This window comes from Chiloscyllium punctatum, chromosome 32 (genome assembly GCF_047496795.1).
Source record: "Chiloscyllium punctatum isolate Juve2018m chromosome 32, sChiPun1.3, whole genome shotgun sequence".
NCBI lineage: Eukaryota > Metazoa > Chordata > Chondrichthyes > Orectolobiformes > Hemiscylliidae > Chiloscyllium > Chiloscyllium punctatum.
Window position 1 is genome coordinate 32,444,837 of NC_092770.1, and position 21,155 is coordinate 32,465,991.

The 21,155-nt window shown below is 45.5% G+C and overlaps 1 protein-coding gene across 2 annotated transcripts in view; it reads left to right on the top strand.

Annotated features, from left to right (window-relative positions):
* The first annotated feature begins 314 nt into the window (after positions 1–314).
* pawr (PRKC, apoptosis, WT1, regulator) overlaps positions 315–21,155 on the top strand; it is a 167,696-nt gene continuing 146,855 nt past the window's right edge. The window contains exons 1-2 of one of the 2 annotated variants that reach the window (XM_072552041.1): positions 315–456; positions 853–1,578. In XM_072552041.1, coding sequence (XP_072408142.1) covers positions 1,063–1,578 — 516 coding nt within the window. In that variant the 5' untranslated portion in view covers positions 315–456; positions 853–1,062. Of the gene's footprint in view, positions 457–723; positions 1,579–21,155 lie in introns of those variants that run through there. The other variant, XM_072552040.1, reaches the window with a different exon arrangement.

Consider the following 21,155-nt stretch of genomic DNA (forward strand, 5'->3'; position numbering starts at 1 on the left):
TCTCTGTCTATCTGTTTTTGCTTGTGTTTGCTTCTCTGTGTTTGTGTTTGGTTTACCCCACACCCCCCACCCCCTTACTTTGTGTCTGTTTTGGTCTCTGTTACTGCCTGAACCTGTGTTTCTCTGTCTTTGTCTTTATTTCTGCTTGTGTCTCTGTTTTCATATCTTTTTTCTCTGTGACGTTCTGTGTTTCTGGCTTTGTTTTCTCTCTCTCTCATTTTTGTGCATTTCTTTCTGTCTTTGCGTTCCTCTCTGTCTCTCCCTCTCTGTCTTTTTCCCTCTGCCTCTCTCTCTTTGTGTTTCTGTCTCCCTCTCCCCTCCCCTGCAGGTAGGAGGTGGAAGAACATTGTGAGCAGGAGCAGTTCTCCACCCCCCGGTCTCAGTGTCGGGCTGTGCAGGTACAAGGGAGGAGGGACGTTGCTGCTGCTGCTGCTGCTGCTGCTCCCTTGATCTGAGGTACCTCTCTGTCTCTGTGTGAGGGTGTGTGTCTGGGTCTTTGCAGGTACCGGGTGGAGGGAGGGGATTACCCGCCCCGGGGTGGGGGAGGGGACCGTGCGGCTGCGCTCTGGGATTTGATCGCTCCCGGCGGCAGGTCTTTGCGGGCAGTGGGCCGGGGCCAGAGGGAGGGAACCGGGAGCCCCGGGGGAACCGGCGGAGAGCAATCACCTGGGCCCCGGGGGGGTAGGGGGAGGGAGCCTGCTGCAGGTACGGAGCTGTCCCGGGGCGGTGGGGGGGAATGGGGAGAGACTTTGAGCCGAGTTTGGGAAGTTGGTGAAAAGTTGAATGAACTTTCTGAAAAGTTTGACGAAGTTTGTAAAAGTTGCTATCTTTGTTTTGTCCTGTGTTTTTCAGTTTTCCCGGGATTTCTTCTCCCTCCCGGCACCTGAGGATTTATTTCTGGGGGGGGGGGTTCTCTCTCTCTCTTTCTCTCTGAAGGATTGAGAAACAAAAGAAGCCCTGGACTAGAGGAGTAGTAGTTGTTGTGGAGAGAGAGAGAGAGAGAGAGGAGTGTTCTCTCCCGGGGAGGGTTTGCTTGTAATTCTGTGTCTCTGGGGTTTGGCGATGGCGAGCGGCGGTTACCGACCTCCCGGGAATACCACCGACTTCCTGGAGGAATGGAAAGCCAAGCGGGAGAAGATGCGAGCCCGGTTCGCCGCAGCAACCGGCGCTAACTCCGCCGAGAGCGGCCCGAACCGGAACGGTGCCCCGCCGCCCGCCGCTGAGCTCAGCAACAACAACAACAACAACGGCGGCGGTAGCGCAGGGGACCGGGAGCGAGCGGCCGCCAGGACCGTCCCTCCCATCAACAAGCGGCTGGACGAGGACGGGAGCGGCGCCACCAAAGGCAGCGAGAGCGGAGCCAGGAACCCGGCGGCGGACGAGGTGGAGGCGGAGAGTCCGTCCGTCGCTCCCGCCGCCTCCGCTGCTTCCTCGGCGTCACCTCCTGCCAGCAGCAAGATCAAAGAGAAGGGTAAGAGCTCCGGGCCCAGCGCCAGGAAGGGCAAAGGGCAGATCGAGAAGAGGAAGCTGAGGGAGAAGAGGAGGTCCACAGGAGTGGTCAACATCCCGTCCACTGAGGTAGGCAGCTGGCTCACCCCCTCACCCTCACACCCTCTCATCCCTCCCTGTGTCACCACCTCGCACCCTCATCCCTCCCCGTGTCCTCCCTTCACCCCCTCACCCCTCCCCGTGTCCTCCCTTCACCCCCTCACCCCTCCCCGTGTCACCCCCTTTACTCCTCCACCCCCTCATCCCTCCCTGTGTCACCCCCTCACTCCTTCACTGCTCCGAGTACTCGTTCACTCCCTCCCCCTCTGGTGGTACCCCCTTGCTGTGTGGTGCTCTCTCAACCCCCTCACTCTCTTCACTCCCCCCTTCCCTGGTAGCCCCTGACTTCCTCCCTTCTGGTACCCTCTCACTGCCCTTCAACCCCTTCACCCCTCATCCTTTTTTCCACCCCTCTCTCATTCCCTCACTCCCTGTTTCCACCTCAGAGTGCTCAGCCCCTCACTTCCTTACCCCCACACCTTCCCACGCTCCCATTCTCCTCACTTTCCCACTCCCTTGTCCTTCTCACCCCCCCCCCCCCCCCCCCCAAAACCCGGTCATCATTATCCTGAAATTCAAATCCATGTGAGACCTTGCTGTGTATCAGCTGCATCATCGTAGACTGCAGAGAGGCCATTTAGTCTGTCTTCTGCATACTAGCTCTTTTTAAAGGTTTGTCATCCCCACTCCCCACCCCTTTTGCTGCTAAATTCAAGTAGCTATCCAGTTTCTTTTAGAAAGGTGCTCTTAAACCCGTTAATGTATGAATAAAAGTGTATTCCACATGTTTTCCTCCGGTTCTGTAATAGTATAACAGGAAGGAATGAATATATGCAGCTTAAAACATAGATTAAATTCCACTTGTTCAATTGATCTCGATTTCACTTGGGCTCCCTAAGCCTGTGTCCCTGCATCAAATGTCACATGGGATTGCTGAGCCTTTTATAAGTAAATCGAGCCATGGTGTATAATATAACTATTTGTGGGAGCTTGCTGTGCACAAACGGACGACCATGCTTCCTATGTTACGGCAATGACTATACTTGAAAGAGGATCTCATTGGCTGTTAAATGCTTTGCTGTATCCTGAGGTTCATCTATTGCATGTTTATTCCATCGAGTTTTATATTTTCATGTTCCAAGTTAAGGGTCTGTTTCTCTCGTTTGTTGAATCTGCAATGAGATTTTTGAAAGGCTAAAAGAGACACCTAAGACTAGGTACCACAGTGGAGGATTTGACTTGATCATTTGCAAGTGCTGTTGATGTTGAAGTGAATGTGTTTCACCCACCGATGTAACCATCCTCTCTTTTCTATCTGTACAAGTTTTTTTTTGTTTAATTTGGGGAGGGGTAGGGACTATCCAAGCCGTTAAAATGTTTAAATTTCTGTGTGTACACAGGCAAGGACTGAAAAAGCTGGATAATCCCAACTGGGTTTATCTCAGTCTCCCGGACGGCATTAACTTTTATCCGTTCCACCGTATAAACTCAGTCTAAAACAACAAGGAACAAAATCCGTGTTAGACATTTTATTTTGTTTCAAAGGGAAAATGTGGTAACTGATTTAACTGTTGTGAGAATTTGACATCAAAACTTTTAATATTCTTGATTATCAAAAGTAATTTCTTTGTAATGTGTTTGTTTGTCTGGGTGAGTGGTGGGGGCCAGCGTTGTTAGGACAGTGAACTTTGTACGTTGCTTACTGTTGTATAATTGGAGTCTTGAGGGATACATGCGTGCACACAAAAATATTGTTGATGGAAATTGAATGAAATGACAGTTCCTGTTATACCACCTTGCTAGGGCAATACTTCACAAAGCAGACTCAGGCTTGTTTGTCTAACTATAAATGTAGCGGGACACCTCAAAGCGCTGTGGTAGTTTTTCATTCCTATCTGATGGCACAGCGAGTGGTGGCCACTCTGAGATCAGCACAGACTAGATTAGATTACATTACAGTGTGGAAACAGGCGCTTCGGCCCAACAAGTCCACACCGACCCGCCGAAGCGCAACCCACCCATACCCCTACATTTACCCCTTACCTAACACCATGGGCAATTTAGCATCGCCAATTCACCTGAGCTGCACATCTTTGGACTGTGGGAGGAAACCGGAGCACCCGGAGGAAACCCACACAGACACAGGGAGAATGTGCAAACTCCACACACTGTGCCACCGTGCCGCCGTGAAACACTGGCTCCTATGGATTGGACCACCATGTAGTCTGGTCTTTTACTCGGTGTTGCTTCAAGTTGAAACAGAGAAAACATCATCAGAATTATCCAGGCCTTTAGGCACCCCGACCCAATTTATAGCCAAATGGGTTTTCTCTGAGTTGGTGTTGCTGCTGCTGTAATTTGAGAAATTGGACAACCAGTTTGTGCACAGTGGGGTCCTTGTGTGACAGTAGCTTTGAGGAATTGAGGTTTATAAAATCATGAGGGGCATGGACGAGGTGAACCATAACGGTCTTTTCCCTTGGGTGGGGGAGTTCAAAACTGGGGCATATTTTTAAGGTGAGAGGAGAAAGATTTAAAGAGGACATGAGAGGCAAATGTGCTGGAGAAACTCTGTATTTGTGGGGATAGAAAGCCACTTAATGCAGCGAGTGGTTGGTTTGTGGGATGAACTGCCAGAGCAAGTGTTTGATACCATTACAGTTAGAAGATTTAAGTAGCACTTAGATAAGTAGACAGGAAATGTTTGGAGGGATGTGTGCCAAATGCAGGCAGGTGGGACTAGTTTCATTTGGGAATATAGTCAGCATGACTGAAGGGTCTGTTTCCATGCCTATGACTCGACTCTTTTAAAACCAGCAGCAGGAGAAGGAAATTCAGCTCCCGGACCCTGCTCTGTCATTTAATAAGTGTTGGCCCAGAGACCACAGACAGCTGTCATTCATCTGAGAGGGCAGTTGGGTTTCTAAGAGACAGCCCCTTGAGGAGTAATTTTGTTCAGCAAAGGTACTAAGGGGTATGCACCAAAGGTGGGTAAATGAGTTCGGCCACAGATCGGCCATGCGCCCATTGAATGGTAGAACAGATTAGAGGGGCTGAATGGCCTACTCCTGTTCCTATGTGTCAGTTTCCCTTTGTGCTGCACTGGAGCGTAAGCTTGAATTTAATGTAATTGTTAAACCATGGTTGAGAATTGGTGATTTTTCCCAATTTGTTTAACTTTAAATTACCATTGGTATGATTCACGTTGTTTCATTCGGATTTATTAAAGCAGTTTGGTTTATTTGGATTAAATAGTAGTTAGATAATGCAATGTTGCATCGTATCTACGTTATAACTTGGATGTTGAGGATTTTATCATCTTTACTGATCTCTTTTGTGGAAAACGCTGTAGGATTCAGTCACCATTATGTGTACTGTAGTGCATAGAATTCTTCTAAGTTGTCAATAATTTATTTTAGACTGAAAAGTTTGGTAAATTTTCTCATTCTAAAAATGTGATAGTGCATTTTAATGATTGACTCCTTAGTTAGAGATTATATCGTTAAAAATCACACAGCACCAGGTTATAGTCCAACAGGTTTATTTGGAAGCACAAGTTTTTGGAGCGCTGCTCCATCATCAAGTGGTTGTCTCACAACCTTATTCTCCACAATCATCTGATGATGGAGCAGTGCTCTGAAAGCTAGTGCTTCCAATTAAACCTGTTGGACTATAACGTGGTGTGAGATTTTTAACTTTGTCCACCCCAGTCCAACACCGGCATCTCCAAATCAGAGATTATATTCTTCACATCATTTGAATAATCATCATCAGATCTTTATTCAGTTGCCTTTTTACTTTGTGGTCATTTTGTTGCCCCTGTAACTGGTTCCCAAAATAATCTTCCTTTGTGGTGTTGTAGTTTGGATTAAGAATTGCTGTAGATTGGGTTTGTTCACTTTGTTCACCATTTATGTGGCTTATGTGAAAGAGTTTTATACATGGCTGACTATAAGGCATCAATTATATCCTGGAGTTAACACTGTCTGTTTAGGAATAAAAAAATTATTGCAGTCTTACAATGTTTGTACCCATTTTGAGAAAAGCAGTGTACAATTGGCCAAAAAGGGTATTGGGTATGCCTTTTGTGATATTGGATTAAAGTTGAGGTTGATAGCAAAGGAAAGACCCCTTTGGCCATTTAGTCTGCACAGCTTAAAAACACCTGACTATTCTCCTCCTATTTCCCTGGCCTTCACCCATAACCTTGTGTGCATTAGCATTGTAAGTGCACGTCTGATATGTGATGGGGGTTTCAGTGTCTCCCACCTTTTTACAGGCAGTGAGCTCCAGATTCCTATCACGCTCTGGGTGAAAAGAAATTTCCACTCATCCCCTGTAAGTGTTCTGACCCGAACCTTAAATCCATTTCCCCTTGTCATTGATCTCCCCCACGTAATTGATACTTTGCAATAATGCCTCCAATCCACGGAAAATAACTGCAGTCTATCCAGAACAAAAGCAGATTGCTGGAGACCTTTTGCAGATTTGGCAGCATCTGTGGAGAGATAGCAGAGTTAATGTTTCCAGTCCAGTGAAGGGTCTGAAGAAGAGTCACTGGACTTGGCACGTTCACCTTTTTTTACTCTCCACTTGACTTAGTGGTATGACTATCAATAGAAGTAGGTAATTTGGTCAGTAGGAAGTCTTGAGGGAAGTTACTTGTAGACACTGAAGTTGTAGTCCATTGCTGAGCATTCAGATATTGAACAGCGTATTCCAGAAGGACAGCCCCTCCGGTTTGCCAGTGGCAGTTTATCAGCTCTGATGGTATCAGATTCGGTGCTGGAGTTGGAAGCCTGCAGTATTGATAACTTACCCTTTGCTGGATGGTTTGTGCTGTGAGACTCTGTGCTGCACACGGAGAGAGGTTTCAACAGCACGATGTGGAATTGCCTGATGAATTGTCTGCTTTTTGAGAGATCCAGCTTTCCTCACTGGACTAACCCTGATCTCGCGGGTTGGACTGAGCAATTTTGGTAATTATTCCTTCAGATACGGAGACAGTAAGTTGCCAATTCCTCACTGGTTCTGTTTTTCCTGAGCTGGGCATATTGGTGAAAATGGACTGAGCAGTTCTTGATCAGGGAAGCAATGCAGAGAGAGACTGGTGGAGGCATCGAGGACAATTTATTCGAAAAGGCACTGGCGATGGACATGGATGTGACCTGACTCCCATTCAAGACCCTGCCAACTGGAGACTAGAAAAACTGAGTGGTTCCTTCTACAGTGCTGACAAGTCAGGTCAAAGTCACTGCACCTCCTATCTGAAGAGGCAAGATGGAACATTGTTTCGGTCAGGTAGTTCCTTCTCTCTGCGATAGGGTGGACAGCAGTTAGAGTGCAAAAGGTTCACTTAATGATTGTCCCGATAAAGAAGAGACCTGAATTTATATAGTACCTCCTGAGAATCTCTGTGTCCCAAAACATTTCATAGGACATTTGAAATGCAGTCCCTGTTGAAAAATAGCACAGTTAATTGCCAATTTACACACACAAAGCTCCTCAACTGTTGAGTGATGCTTGTTTGAGGGATAAAGCCTGACCCTGAGTTTATGATGGTGTCTAGACCTTTACACCCAGCTGCCAGTTTCCTGTCGGATGTGAGCCTGTGGACTCCAGGGTGATTGAACAGTTCCGGTCTGGTTGGATCATGTGACTACCAGGATGAAAGAAGCTAGTTTGATAGCTTTTATTTTGTTTCTCAGCTGCTGGTCCTTATCCCCTTCGTTCGCAGCATAAATCGACATGCACAACATGTTCCCTCTTAATGTAAACGTTAAACTCTTCCCTCCATCATGTAAAACTGGGAAAGTGAGCCCAGTTTGTATATCTGGGAGTTATAGCTGTTACTAATGGAATTGTCTGCTTGCCCTTAGGCTAGGGTGAGGCAACAGCGTAAAATCAAATGAAAGCTAGTTGCACCTTGTCTGACATAATTACATATTGTCATGGTGACGTGTGAGGACCATTAGTCTGTTGATTTTTTTTTCAGTCTGTGTTTGGATGCAGTAATGTTTGTTGGCTGCTGTCTAAGTTAATGCAGTGGAGACTGTGCATTGGTGTTTCAGAGAATTTAGCATATTAACCAAATGAGGGAGGGAACATGGCTCATTTTTTTTGGTAGTCCAGAACATTTTCTTTGACCAAATAATGTTTTCTTTGCTTTGGAAAAATGACATTTCACCTCCCAGTAAACTCAAGAGCTGCAAGGTTCTTTTACCTTCAGAAGCTGCTGTGCAACAATTATGATTGAAGCACGTGGAATGGAATTAAGTTACTGCACTTAAGTGATCACTAATCAATAAATTTACTAAGAGAACCGAGGATCAAAAACAGGAATTGCTGGAAAAGCTGGCAGGTCTGACAGCATCTGTGGAGAGAAATCAGAGTTAACGTTTCAGGTCAAGTGACTCTTCCTCAGAACTGGAGCAATGATGAAATAGAAATTAGGACTTGTCCATTTCAGTGTCAGTCAGTTTTAATTACTGACAAACTCTGATACTAAGAACTAATTTTTAGTTTAGAGTGCCATTCCATTGGACATTTTCTGAAAAGCTGTTGCAAACTTTTTTCTGTTTCTTCATCTCTCAATCCAACTCTATTCCCTTCTCTTTCATACTCTGAAATGGATTTAACCTTGATATATTGAAACTGATGATACCTGGTTCAGATTCTGTGCAGCTCAGTAATAATTCTTCAGTCTGATTGAGCGTTGCACAGGGTTCCGCCCCAAAGAGCAGTGATAAAGTAAGATATTCCATCCAAGGTCTATCGGCAAGTTTAAATGTAATGAACAGTTGATATATTGGATTGACTACAAAGTCCTTGTCATCAAGTTTATATGTTTGTCTTTGGCTCCCTCCCATTATTCTAATTAACAGTGCCCCTGCCATTAAAGCAGTGGTTCCCAAATTTATTTCCCACTGTGACTCCACATCGAGGCTGGAAAGTGATCTTGACCCCTCGGAGGGAGCAAGTCTCTGTCCTTTGCTGTTGTGGCTTAATCCAGAATGCAGGGTGTCCATTTCTGCCTCTGACCTAGTGAGCTCTCTTTGGGAAACTCTGCAATCAGGCAGCTTGAAGTTTGTAGCTGATCTTTTTCAACTTGGTGTCAAGCTCTTGCTCTCCTTTGCTCACCCTGTGTTTTTAATTATTTGTTGCCCATCTTTTCTTTTCGAAAAATCATTTGAGATGTGGGTGTTGTCAACTGAGTCATCCCTAAAATCAGAATTGACCTCATTGCTGCGGGTCTGGAGTCACATGTAGGCCAGACGCGGTAAGGATGATCATTCCCTTCCCTCAAGGGCATTAATGAACTGGATGGGTTTTTGGATATCCCGGATGGGTCTTGGGCTTGATTTTTGGGTTGGCTTTTTATTCCAGATTTTTAATGAGTTCACCCTCTGCTGTGGTGGGATTTGAACTTGTGAATCCAGAACATTAGCCTGGGATTTTGGATTACTCGCCCAGAGGCATTACCGTTTCACAATACCCTCTCCTATTTGTTCAAGAGAATGTGGTGGTGAACAGTCTTTGTTGTTAGGTAGACCCACAATGCCCTTGGAGAGGGAATCCCAGCATTCTGACCCAGTGACACCAAAGGATATATTTCCAGGTCAGGGTGGTGAGCGGCCTGGAAGGGAACTTGGAGGGGGTGCTGTTTCCATGTATCTGCTGCCCTTGTCCTTCTCAATGGAAGTGGTTGTGGGTTTGGCAGGTGCTGTCTTGAGAATCTGTAGTGAATTTCTGCAGCACATCTTGTAGATAGTAGACACTGCTGCTACTGAGTGTCGGTGGAGGGAGTGGATGTTAGTGGATGTGGTGCCAATCAAGACTGCTGCATTTCCTGGTTGGTGTCAAGTTTCATGAAGGCTTTTGGAGCTGCATCCAGTATTTATATGGGCAGTACAGGTACAATACAGTCTCTGGTCAGTGGTGACCTCCAGGGTGTTGGTAGTTGGGGATTCAGTGACAGGAATGGCATTGAATATCAAGGTAGGACATTTCCATTGTGTCTAGCAGGAGATTGCCATTGGTGTGAATGATGGCCATTTCTATGTTGGGACAGATGCAATCACAGTTACAGCATTTAAGAGACACTCCGACAAGTACATCTACATGAATAGGAAAGGTTTGGAGAGATAGGAGCCAGGAGCAGGCAGGTCAGACTATTTTGTTTGGGATTATTGGCACCATGGACTGGTTTAACCAAATGGTCTGTTTCTGTGCTGTATAACGATTGAAAACTTGGCTCCCCTTCCCCAAAAATACCAAAAACCACCGCTTCACCATCTCATTCCTTCTGGACAATGTTGGAAATGTTGGAAGTTAGATCAGTGCATTTTTATTGGGTATGAATGCTGGGAAAGACAATCCAGGAATGTAGCGATTAGTTCAATGGACTTAATGTCCAAATTTGCCATGATCCCATTGAGCCTTGGGCCAGGCTAGAGGGAGTGAATGACCTCCTGTTGCTCTGTTACAGTCTCAAAGGTACAGTGCCAGACAAGAAAGGCCTGTGTATTTCATCAGGGTCTGGCAACTACTGACTTGGAGCCGAGCCTCTGATACTGTGTAGGGCATATATATTTTTAAACAAAAGAAAAACATGATTTGTTGAACTTGCTGCAGACTTGATTACCCTCTCTCTCTTCCAACTGGGCTCTTGTCCAAGTTCATTCTGTTCAGTTGTTCCCAGTTGATTATCCCATTGTACAGGGCCAGCAAAGAGAACTCTGCATTCAGGTGCTGGTCCAAAAATCGAATTCTCATCAAATGCTCCATCTCTTCAAAAATCGGTGCAATTGTCTCTCGATGAGTAGCCATGCTCTGTTTGTCCAGATACCCATCCAGGACAGATTCACTCCCTTAGATCAAATGTTGACCACACCTTGGCACACTGCCTGCAAAGTGCAGGTCATAGAGCAGTGCCAGTCTTGGTTCACTGGGTACTCTTGTGTCAGAGGATTCTGAATTCCACTGCAAAGCCCCTGGTAACAATCCCATTCCATGACTGAGGCGTGCTGCACTCCCCATGGTACTGCCTTTGGAATGAAACCCATCAATATTGCTTCTGCTGCCAGTCCTTAACTCTGTGCCACTTCATTCTTGATCCTTCCAACAAAATGAACCATTTCCCCCTCTGCTTCGTCCTCATGGTCTTCAGTTCATGGTCTTCAAAGGAGGCCATTTGATCCATGGTACCATTGCTAACAATTTAAAAAAAAGAATTGTTCAATGAATTTCATTCCCCCATAGCCCTGTGGATTCTTTCCTTCAATAATTTATCCAGTTCCTTTTTCAAAGTTGTTCAGGGCTCTGCATCTCCCTCACTTGCAGGCAACAACTCATTGTATAAAACTAAAATTCTCCTGTGCTCCACTTTTTGTGTCAAAACTATATGACAGCACAATCAAAACTGATCCATACCGTCCTCTGCACTGAAGGGGTGAGCGTTGCAGGGATTATTGGTTAGGCCTGCCTGCTATCCCTAGGCAAAAGTGAGGACTGCAGATGCTGGAAACCAGAGTCCAGCTTAGAGTGGTGCTGGAAAAGCACAGCAGGTCAGGCAGCGTCCAAGGAGCAGGAAAATCGACGTTTTGGGCAAAAGCCTGAAACGTTGATTTTCCTGCTCCTCAGATGCTGCCTGACCTGCCTGCTATCCCTTTCCGGTTATGTCGGTTTGAGTCACAGCAGTGTAGCCTTGCCTCTCAGTTTGTTTTGCCAGTGTACAGTCATGTTCCCTTTTGAAGGTGTCGATTTGAAACCTTGTGCTTTAGAGGATCCCTGAATTTGGTTCAAAACATGAAGAATCCAGCTTTGGCGTGTTGAAATTTCCTGTTCCTTGCTGTGATGTGAGCACTGCTGACTCGGCATTTGGTGCCCATCTCTCATTGCCTTTGTACTGAGTGAGTTTCTCTGGCCATTTCAGAGGGCAGTTCAAGGTTGACAATGTTACTGTGGGTCGGGGGTCACATGTAGACCTGACCCGGTAAGCACAGCAGATTCATCCTTTAAGGGACATTAGTGACCCAGGCTGGTTTTTACAACAATTGATGCAGCTTCTAAGTCACCATCGCTGAGATTTGCTTTCGGTTCCAGATTTATTATGTGAATCTAAACTTCAGTTGTCATGAGATTTGAACCCACATCCCCCAGAGCATTAGCCTGGACCTTTGCATTATTAGTGGCATTACCATCATTGCCAACTGCCTCTCCTGGAAGTGACTTGATTTCCCTGTAGGATTTCTTCATGCATCAAAGATGTTGCTGGCTGGAGCAACATTTAAGAGGCATTTGGATGGGTATATGAATAGGAAGGGTTTGGAGGGATATGGGCCGGGTGCTGGCAGGTGGGACTAGATTGGGTTGGGATATCTGGTCGGCATGGATCTATTGTCTGTCTCTAATTGCTCAGGGTGTCAGTTAAGATTTCGGCAATGCAGTGCAGCACAAGCTCAAGTCTTGAAGATTGGTAGTTCAGGTTGACGTTCTGGATGTAAGCTTGCTTGCTGAGCTGGAAGGTTCATTTTCAGATGTTTCGTCACCATAGTGGGTAACATTATTAGTGAGCCACTGGTGAAGCATTGGTGTTAGTGACCCACTTTCTATTTTTGTGTTTAGGTTTCCTTGGGTAACCTGTGGTTCTGGGGTCAATTCCCTTCAATAATGTCAGTGAACCATAGAGACAAAGAAATGTTCAGCATGGAAACAGACCATTTAGTCCAACCCGTCCATGCCAACCAGATATCCCAACCCAATCTAGTCCCACCTGCCAACACCCGGCCCATATCCCTCCAAACCCTTCCTATTCATATACCCATCCAAATGCCTCTTAAATGTTGCAATTGTACCAGCCTCCACCACATCCTCTGGCAGCTCATTCCATACACGCACCACCCTCTGCATGAAAAAGTTGCCCCTTAGGTCTCTTTTATATCTTTCCCCTCTCACCCTAAACCTATGCCCTCTAGTTCTGGACTCCCTCAACCCAGGGAAAAGACTTTGTCTATTTACCCTATCCATGCCCCTCATAATTTTGTAAGCCTTTATAAAGTCACCCCTGAGCATCTGACGCTCCAGGGAAAACAGCCTCAGCCTGATCAGCCTCTCCCTGTAGCTCCGATCCTCCAACCCTGGCAACATCCTTGTAAATCTTTTCTGAACCCTTTCAAGTTTCACAACATGTTTCCGATAGGAAGGAGACCAGAATTGCACGCATTATTCCAACAGTGGCTGCAACATGACCTCCCAACTCCTGTACTCAATGCTCTGACCAATAAAGGAAAGCATACCAAACACCACCTTCACTATCCTATCAACCTGCGATTCCACTTTCAAGGAGTTGTGAACCTGCACTCCAAGGTCTCTTTGTTCAGCAACACTCCCCAGGACCTTACCATTAAGTGTACAAGTCCTGCTAAGATTTGCTTTCCCAAAATGCAGCACCTCGCATTTATCTGAATTAAACTCCATCTGCCACTTCTCAGCCCATTGGCCCATCTGGTCCAGATCCTGTTGTAATCTGAGGTAACCTTCTTTGCTGTCCACTACACCTCCAATTTTGGTGTCATCTGCAAACTTACTAACAGTACGTCTTATGCTCACATCCAAATTGTTGTGGTTCTGTTCGCCGAGCTGGGAATTTGTCTTGCAAACGTTTCGTCCCCTGTCTAGGTGACATCCTCAGTGCTTGGAAGCCTCCTGTGAAGCGCTTCTGTGCTGTTTCCTCCGGCATTTATAGTGGCCTGTCTCTGCCGCTTCCGGTTGTCAGTTCCGCTGTAGTGGTCGGTATATTGGGTGCAGGTCGATGTGTTTGTTAGAGTCTGTGGATGAGTGCCATGCCTCTAGGAATTCCCTGGCTGTTCTCTGTTTGGCTTGCCCTATAATGGTAGTGTTGTCCCAGTCGAATTCATGTTGCTTGTTGTCTGTGTGTGTGGCTACTAAGGATAGCTGGTCGTGTCGTTTCGTGGCTAGTTGGTGTTCATGTAAACGGATCGTTAACTGTCTTCCTGTTTGTCCGATGTAGTGTTTTCTGCAGTCCTTGCACAGACCTTTTGAGCCAGTTCTGTATCCAAATGGCTAGTTCTCCCTGTATTCCGTGAGATCTAACCTTGCTAATCAGTCTCCCATGGGGAATCTTGTTGAACGCCTTACTGAAGTCCATGTAGATCACATCTACTGCTCTGCCCTCATCAATCTTCTTTGTTACTTCTTCAAAAAAACTCAATCAAGTTTATGAGACATGATTTCCCACGCACAAAGCCATATTGACTATCCTGAATCAGTCTTTGCCTTTCCAAATACATGTAACACCCTCTCCCTCAGGATTCCCTCCAACAATCTGCCCACCACTGAGGTCAGGCTCACCGGTTTCTAGTTCCCTGGCTTGTCTTTACTGCCTTTCTTAAACAGTGGCACCACGTTAGCCAACCTCCAGTCTTCCTGCACCTCACCTGTGACTATCGATACAAATATCTCAGCAAGGAGCCCAGCAAAAGTTGTTATGCTCACCATTATGCTAGTTTTATTCCAGGTATACTCTGTTCATGGGTTCAAACCTATGTCACCAGAAATATAGCCCAGGGTTCTGGATTGCTAACTTGGTGACATTGCCACTGAGACATGACCTTCCCTGCGTGAAAGAGCACTTTCTCCGTGACCAACATTTTTAGAGCAATGAATCATTTTTTGAACAGCAGCAAATAGGTTGAATTGAATCAAGTGGATCTGAAGATTTTTGGAGAATTGCCATTGCGGTATTTTGGCTGAAAGGAATGTTTGGTGATTCTGAGGGAAATGAGAAATGCAAAAATCTAAACCCTTGCTCGAAATGTTTTTTATAAGTTAGATTATTTTTCTGAGCGTGATGTTTCCATCACTCTGAAGGAGAGGGAAGATGCTAACTTGTTGAATGCTTTCTGTTTTGAGTTCTTAATTTTAGTTTCACATTAACCTGAGCTTTATATCTTGGGCGTGTCCTGATTCATTATCTGCCCTCGAATGCGGAAATGAAGTCTCCCTTTTACCGCCTTTCACAATTCTTATAAATGTTTCTTGTTGTTGAAATTCTTAAAATGGTTTTATTTTGGTACAGCTTTCCTATAACAACTATACTTTCCCCACAAAACAGCCATTTTAAAAAATATTTAATTTCTGTTTGGCTGTTTAAAGTTCCTCTTGGAGATTTGCACGTAGGATTCCAAACATCAGGATTTAGCCAGAGGCTGGTTTTCAAAAGGGAGAGTTGGAACTCTGCAGTTCAGATAGTTCTGGTCTTTGCTCACTCACATCCTGCGCAAGTATCTCAGGACTTCAGGACATTGTACCCCAGTCTCTGATTCAAGTTCCCCTTCTCCAGGTAGCAGTAAATTTGAATTTTGGTTTTGAGACACAATCAGTGAGTAAAGCCAGCATTGCCCATGTCCAGCTTTTAAAGGGACTGTAGGGTGGTAATCTTTCCCTGGCATTGTTCTTTCTGAGCAGGTAATATCAAGCTGCATTAACTGAGTTTGGTGAGCACCAGAATGTCAAGGTTCAAACTGTTTGAGAAGCTGAAGTGCTGAATCAGGTGAGAGCAGAGAGTTACAGCAGGTTTATTGTTGATATATAGTTCAGTGCAAGCTCCAAGTTGTACCTTTCCCTTCATGATCCTTTACGTTTCCAGAAACCACTTCCTTGACTCCAAGCACTTTAAACCCACCACCAGCTCAGCCCATTTACTAATGAACAAATAACAAAGGCTTTCCATCGGGGCATTTTGTTTTAAGAATTCACCTGGATGGGAAGATAGGATAGAGCTGCTACAGTACGTGTGCTGCAAACTGTGGAAAACTCGAGCACTCCAAACACACACTCTCCAGTTAATATCACTTGCTCTCAATTCGCTGTCCTTGTTCACCGTGAAAGGGATCTACATTTGGAACAGTGATAATAATACTGACGCCAACCTTGACGTTTCATTTGGAGTGCACAGTGGTCTGTTTGACCATCGCCCCTCCTGGTGGGTTTGTGTGGGAATTGTGCATTGCCTGTACCAGACAGGGTACTACGAGACTGCCCAGCAGTGGGGCTACAGGCTCTGTCAGTGCAAGTAGGTGCAGTGATTTCTTCATTCACTTTCTCCTCCTCTTCTGACCAAATAATGTCTCCTCACCACCAGCAACCCCCCCCCCCACCCCCAGTCCCCGTCCCCAGATAGTCCCCTGCGAACTGGCACTAAAACTGCAACTTAGGAACAGAACAAATAAATAATTGTGTTGTGCTGAGCATGCTCCTTTTAAATAGGATGCAGTGATGAGCAGGTAATCTGTTGTTATGGAGTTCCTTGAGGATAAATGTTGGCTGGTAACTGGAAGACCCTCCCACCCAGTCCCCTTTAAAACTATTTCACGCAATCTTTAATATTACCTGAGCAGGCTGTTAGACTCACGTGTTTAATGTTCGTTCCCTTTTGTCACATCATCAAAGAACTATACCCATCATCTGATGTTGTCTTGCTCCCCTCTCTGACCAATGTTGGTTCACTCATGCCTTTTAGGGAAGTAAATCTGCTGTCCTTGCTTGCTTTGGCCGACATCAAAATGCAGAATCACAGCAATTTGATTAACTTGGAACTGCCCTGTAGCAGGCAGTAAGTTCAAGGGCAGCTGGGGGGGGGCGCGGCATTGATTAACACTGGCCTTTGCAGTGAGATCTATTTCCTGTGCAAGATCAAGAATAAGCATTTTAGAAGCAAGACCAGGCCATTTGGCCCATCAAGCATGCTCGTGCTATTCAGTAAGACCATATTGTACCTCACTTTCACTTTCTCGCACTGTTCACATAGCCCTCGATTTGCTTCGTATCCAAACATGTATAAAAATTTCTTTTGAGTAAACTGAGCATGTCCAGCTCTCTGGAGCAGACATTTTCCAGTTTTCACAACATCCAGTGAAGATATTTCTCCTTATCTCTGTTTTATTTTGAGATTGTGACTCAATATTTGAGGTTTACCCAGCCAGGAAATAGCTCCAGCATCCACCCTGTCAAAGTTGGTCATCATCTGTAGTGCCTGTGGGAGGTGGGCCATGTGGGAGAAGTGAGTTGAGCAAAGCTAAATGGAAGGTGTTTTAATGCAGGGAACTGGAAGAATAAAATTGGCGAGCTGAGGGCACAGCTAGGCTGGTGGGAGTAGGGTATCATTGCTAGGGTCAATGAAAGGCTGGGAAGGACTGGCCATTCATCAGTCCAGGTTGTAGAGTATTCGGGTGAGATGGAGAGGGAAGGAAGAATGGGGCCTACAATGGCATAGCAGCAAGGAGAGAAGATAGTTCAGGAACTTGAACAAATGAAGTAATTCAAGTCTGAATCAAAAACTCAAAAGGAGCAAGCATGCTGTTGGTTATAGACTCCCAAATAGTCAGGGTGATTCAGGTGATCAAATATCTATCTTAATTCACTCAAAGGGTGAGGTCATCACTAGCTAGGCCAACATTTACTGCCCATTACTAATTGCCCAGAAGGCAGTTGAGAGTCAATGACATGGTTGGCACGGTGGCTTAGTGGTTAGCTCTGCTGCCTCTCACTACCAGGAACCCGGTTCGATTCCAGCTTTGGGACACTGTGTGGAGTTTGCACATTCTCCTTTGGTTTTTCCCCTCAGTCCAACGATATGCAGGTTAGGGTGGATTGGCCATGGGAAATGCAGGGTTACAGGGAAAGGGTGGGATGCTCATCAGAGGATCCTTGTGGATTTAATGGGTTGAATGACTTACTTCCACTACTGTAGGGATTCTAGAGAAATTGCTGAGAGTCTGGAGTCACTTGCAGGCCAGACTAGGTAAGAGATGAGAGTTTCTGAATCTAACTTTCAGCAATGAGCTTGGGCAGCAGATCAGGAGAGGAGCGCATTTTGGAGATAGTGACCATAACTCTGTTTTGTTAAGGATCATTATGGCAAAGGATGAGGTTAGGCTGGGAATAAGTCTTCTAAACTGGGGGAAGGCTAATTGGACTGAGATAAGATCAAGTAGATTGGGAGCAGCTACTTGCAGATGCAAGAGTGTTGGAGCAATGAGAGGCATTCACGGAGGAAATACCAAGAGTACAGAGCAAAGGGTAAAACCAGAAGCAGAGAAGCCTGGGTGCCAAGGGACATAAAGGTTAGGATTAATAAAATAAAATAAATTCTGGCAGATACTGATGGCTCAATGCAGCACAGTCCCGAGAGGATTATAAAAGTGCAGTGGGAATACTTAAAAGGAAAGAAAATGCATGAGAAAGCATTCAGGAAAAACCCAAAGGGGTATCTTAAAACTATAAAGAGCAAGGGAATGAGGAGGCAAAGAGTATGGTCCTTTAGATCACCTAGAGAGAATGTGTGTGGGGACCAGGAACATATCAGCACAGTCTTCAGTGAATACTGTGTCGGTCTTCACAATGGATACACGGATAGACATCAGGAAGGAGGACAGAGAGAGATTAGAAGACATTAACATAGAGTGAAGAGCCACTAGTGGGTTCAGCAGCCTTCATGATGGATAAACCCACAGGCCCAGATGTGATGTCTCCCAGACTGTTGAGGGATTCAACAGAGAAGATACAAGGGACCTAGGCATTCATTCTGGCCACAGATGTGGAAACTGCTCCCATCATGTCATCACTAAAAGAAATGGAGCAAAGGAAAGACCAGGAGATAATAGCCCAGTCATTTTAACCTCCGTGGTGGGTATGTTATTATAAAGAATTCTGAGCAACAGATTATATTAGCGCTTGAAGAAAAACACATTATTTAAGGAAATTCAGCTTGGGTTTATTGAGGGAAGGTAACGTTTCAAAACTTTGAAAAAAAATTTTGAAGAGCTAACAGGATGTGTAGGAGGGGAATAATTTAATTTTGCATGTGGAATTCTGCAAAGCTTTTTATAAAATCCCTCCTGGCAAACTGGTCAAGAAAGTAAGAACCAATGGGATCCAAGACAAAAGTGAGAGGTAATTCTCCTTGGGAGGGTGAGCAAGGCGAAGGACTACAGTGTGACTAGTACATCTCAGAAGTACTGAAGCTCAGAGGTATATCCACAGATCCCTGAAGGTAACAGAGCAGGTAGATAAGGGATTAAGGAGGCAAATGAGAAACTGCTCTTTATTAGTCAAATCCTAGAATACAAGAGCAAGCAGTTTATGATGGAGCTGTAGATAATATGACTTCTTCAACAGTTGGAGTATTCTGTGCAGTTCCGGTCACCATGTTAAAGGAAGGGTGTGATTACACTGGTGGGGGTGCAGAGGAGATTTACCAGGATGCTGCCTGGGCTGCAGGATCTGAGCTGTGAGGATATATTGGATAGGCTGGAGTTATTTCGCTTGGAGCAGCGAAGTTGAGGGCAGATCTGATAGAGGTGTGTAAGATTACGAGGGGCATAGACAGTGTGAATAGTAAGGCACCTTTCTTCATTAGGAGAGAGATCAGTAATGGAAGCATTGATTTCAGATAAGGGATGGGAGGCTAAGTCTAAGTTGAGAATCTTGTTCACCGAGAAGGTGATTTTAGATTAGATTACATTACAGTGTGGAAACAGGCCCTTCAGCCCAACAAGTCCACACCGACCCGCCGAAGCGCAACCCACCCATACCCCTACATTTACCCCTTACCTAACACTGTGGGCAATTTAGCATGGCCAATTCACCTGACCTGCACATCTTTGGACTGTGGGAGGAAACCCACGCAGACACGGGGAGAACGTGCAAACTCCACACAGTCAGTCGCCTGAGGCGGGAATTGAACCCAGGTCTCCGGCGCTGTGAGGCAGCAGTGCTAACCACTGCCACCGTGCCGCCCAAAAAGGTGGTGTGAGTCTGGAGCACACTGTCTGAAAGGGTGCTTGAATCAGGAATTCCTGTAATATTTAAGCAGATATTTACTTGCATTGCCATGGCCTCTCAGGCTAAGGCTCAAGAACTGGAAAATGGGGTTAGTCTGGTCAAATCTTTGACCAGCATGGGCGGGTTGGGTCCAATGGCTTCCTTTAGTGCTGCAAATGTCTGAGTCTGATATATTTCAACAAGATCACATCTTATTCTTCAAAACTGTCAGGAATACAGGTATGGTCTGATTAATCTCCATAGTCAGGGTCATCTACTCAGTCCAGGAATCAGTCTAATTAAGCTTGAACTCCCTTGTTGGCAAGTTCATCCTTCCTCTGGTAAGGAGACCAAAACTATACTTAGTCCGTAGAACATGGAAGTCAGAGCAGAAGCAGGTCACTCAGCCCATTGACCAGCTCTGCCTTCAGACTGATGATGGCTGGTGGTCTACCTCTGCTTCACTCTGACCCTCCCATCACATTCCCTTCATATCATTAGTCTCCAGAATGCTATCAACTGTCTGTACTGACACCTTGTAGTTTCCAGATGATACAGCCATCGATCTTTGTCCTTGAACCTCTGTGATTGAGCTTCCAGAACCTCCTCAGAGAATTCTAAAAGTTCATCATCCTTCAAGTGAAGAAATTCCTCATCATCTCACTCTTAAATGACCAGCCCTGTATCTTGAGCTGAGTGATTTAGATTAGATTAGATTAGATTCCTCGCAGTGTGGAAACAGGCCCCTTGGCCCAACCAGTCCACACCGACCCTCGTAAGAGTGACCCACCCACCCATTTCCTTCTGACTAATGCACCTAACACTACAGGCAATTTGGTATGGCCAATCCACCTGGCTTGCACATCTTTGGACTATGGGAGGAAACCGGAGCACCCGGAGGAAATCCCTGGTTCTAGAGTCACTGTCACATCCAATCTTTAAATATTTGAAACTGACAAATGTCGATCTTGACTCCTCATTCTCTGCCTGATTAAATAGCTATTTGTTCATGATTCATTCATGGGATGAGGGCTTCGCTGGTAGGCGAGCATGTATAGGAGAGTCTCTTCGCTGCCTTATGTTTCTTTGGATTGAGTTATTGGGTGGTTAAGCAACTATATTTGTTATAGCCTTGGACATAACATAAATTACCAGTTCTTTTGATGTTGTGACATGCACTGAAGGAAGTTGTTTAAATTTATTCAGCACTTCAGCTGCCATAGTCCTCAACTTTGGAATTCTCTCCCAAAACCTTGTTGGCTCCCCTCTTTCCGGCTGCAATCCCCTACATCTCCTACACACCCCAACCTCTTCCACAAACTACGTGCAATGTGCCCGGTTTCCCCAGGATTTTGGCCTTGTTACTGTGGGAGGGATTTAAAATGAGAGAGGACTGCGACTGTGAGTAGTGCAAGCAACTCTCTGCTTTCCATCTTGGAAGTGTATCCAGATTAGCGCTCGGCTGCCTAGAAATATAATCATCAGATACAGAAGGAGTGAAACTGAAGCAGCCTCCTGTGCTGATAGTCTGGTTTGCAGCCACCACCCTCTCCTTAAACTATTTGCAGAGTCACCGCCCTTAGCAACAAAGGGTAACCTGACGAGTGATGTGACATTAACACATTGGTTATTCGGTCGTGTCGTTGCAATAGGGCCATATTTGCATAGCTAAAAGATGCTGTCATGCCAGTGTGACCAAACTTGGCTGGGATGCAATTTGTGTCATATTGTGTTTGTTGCTCCTGGGATAACATGATTGTTCA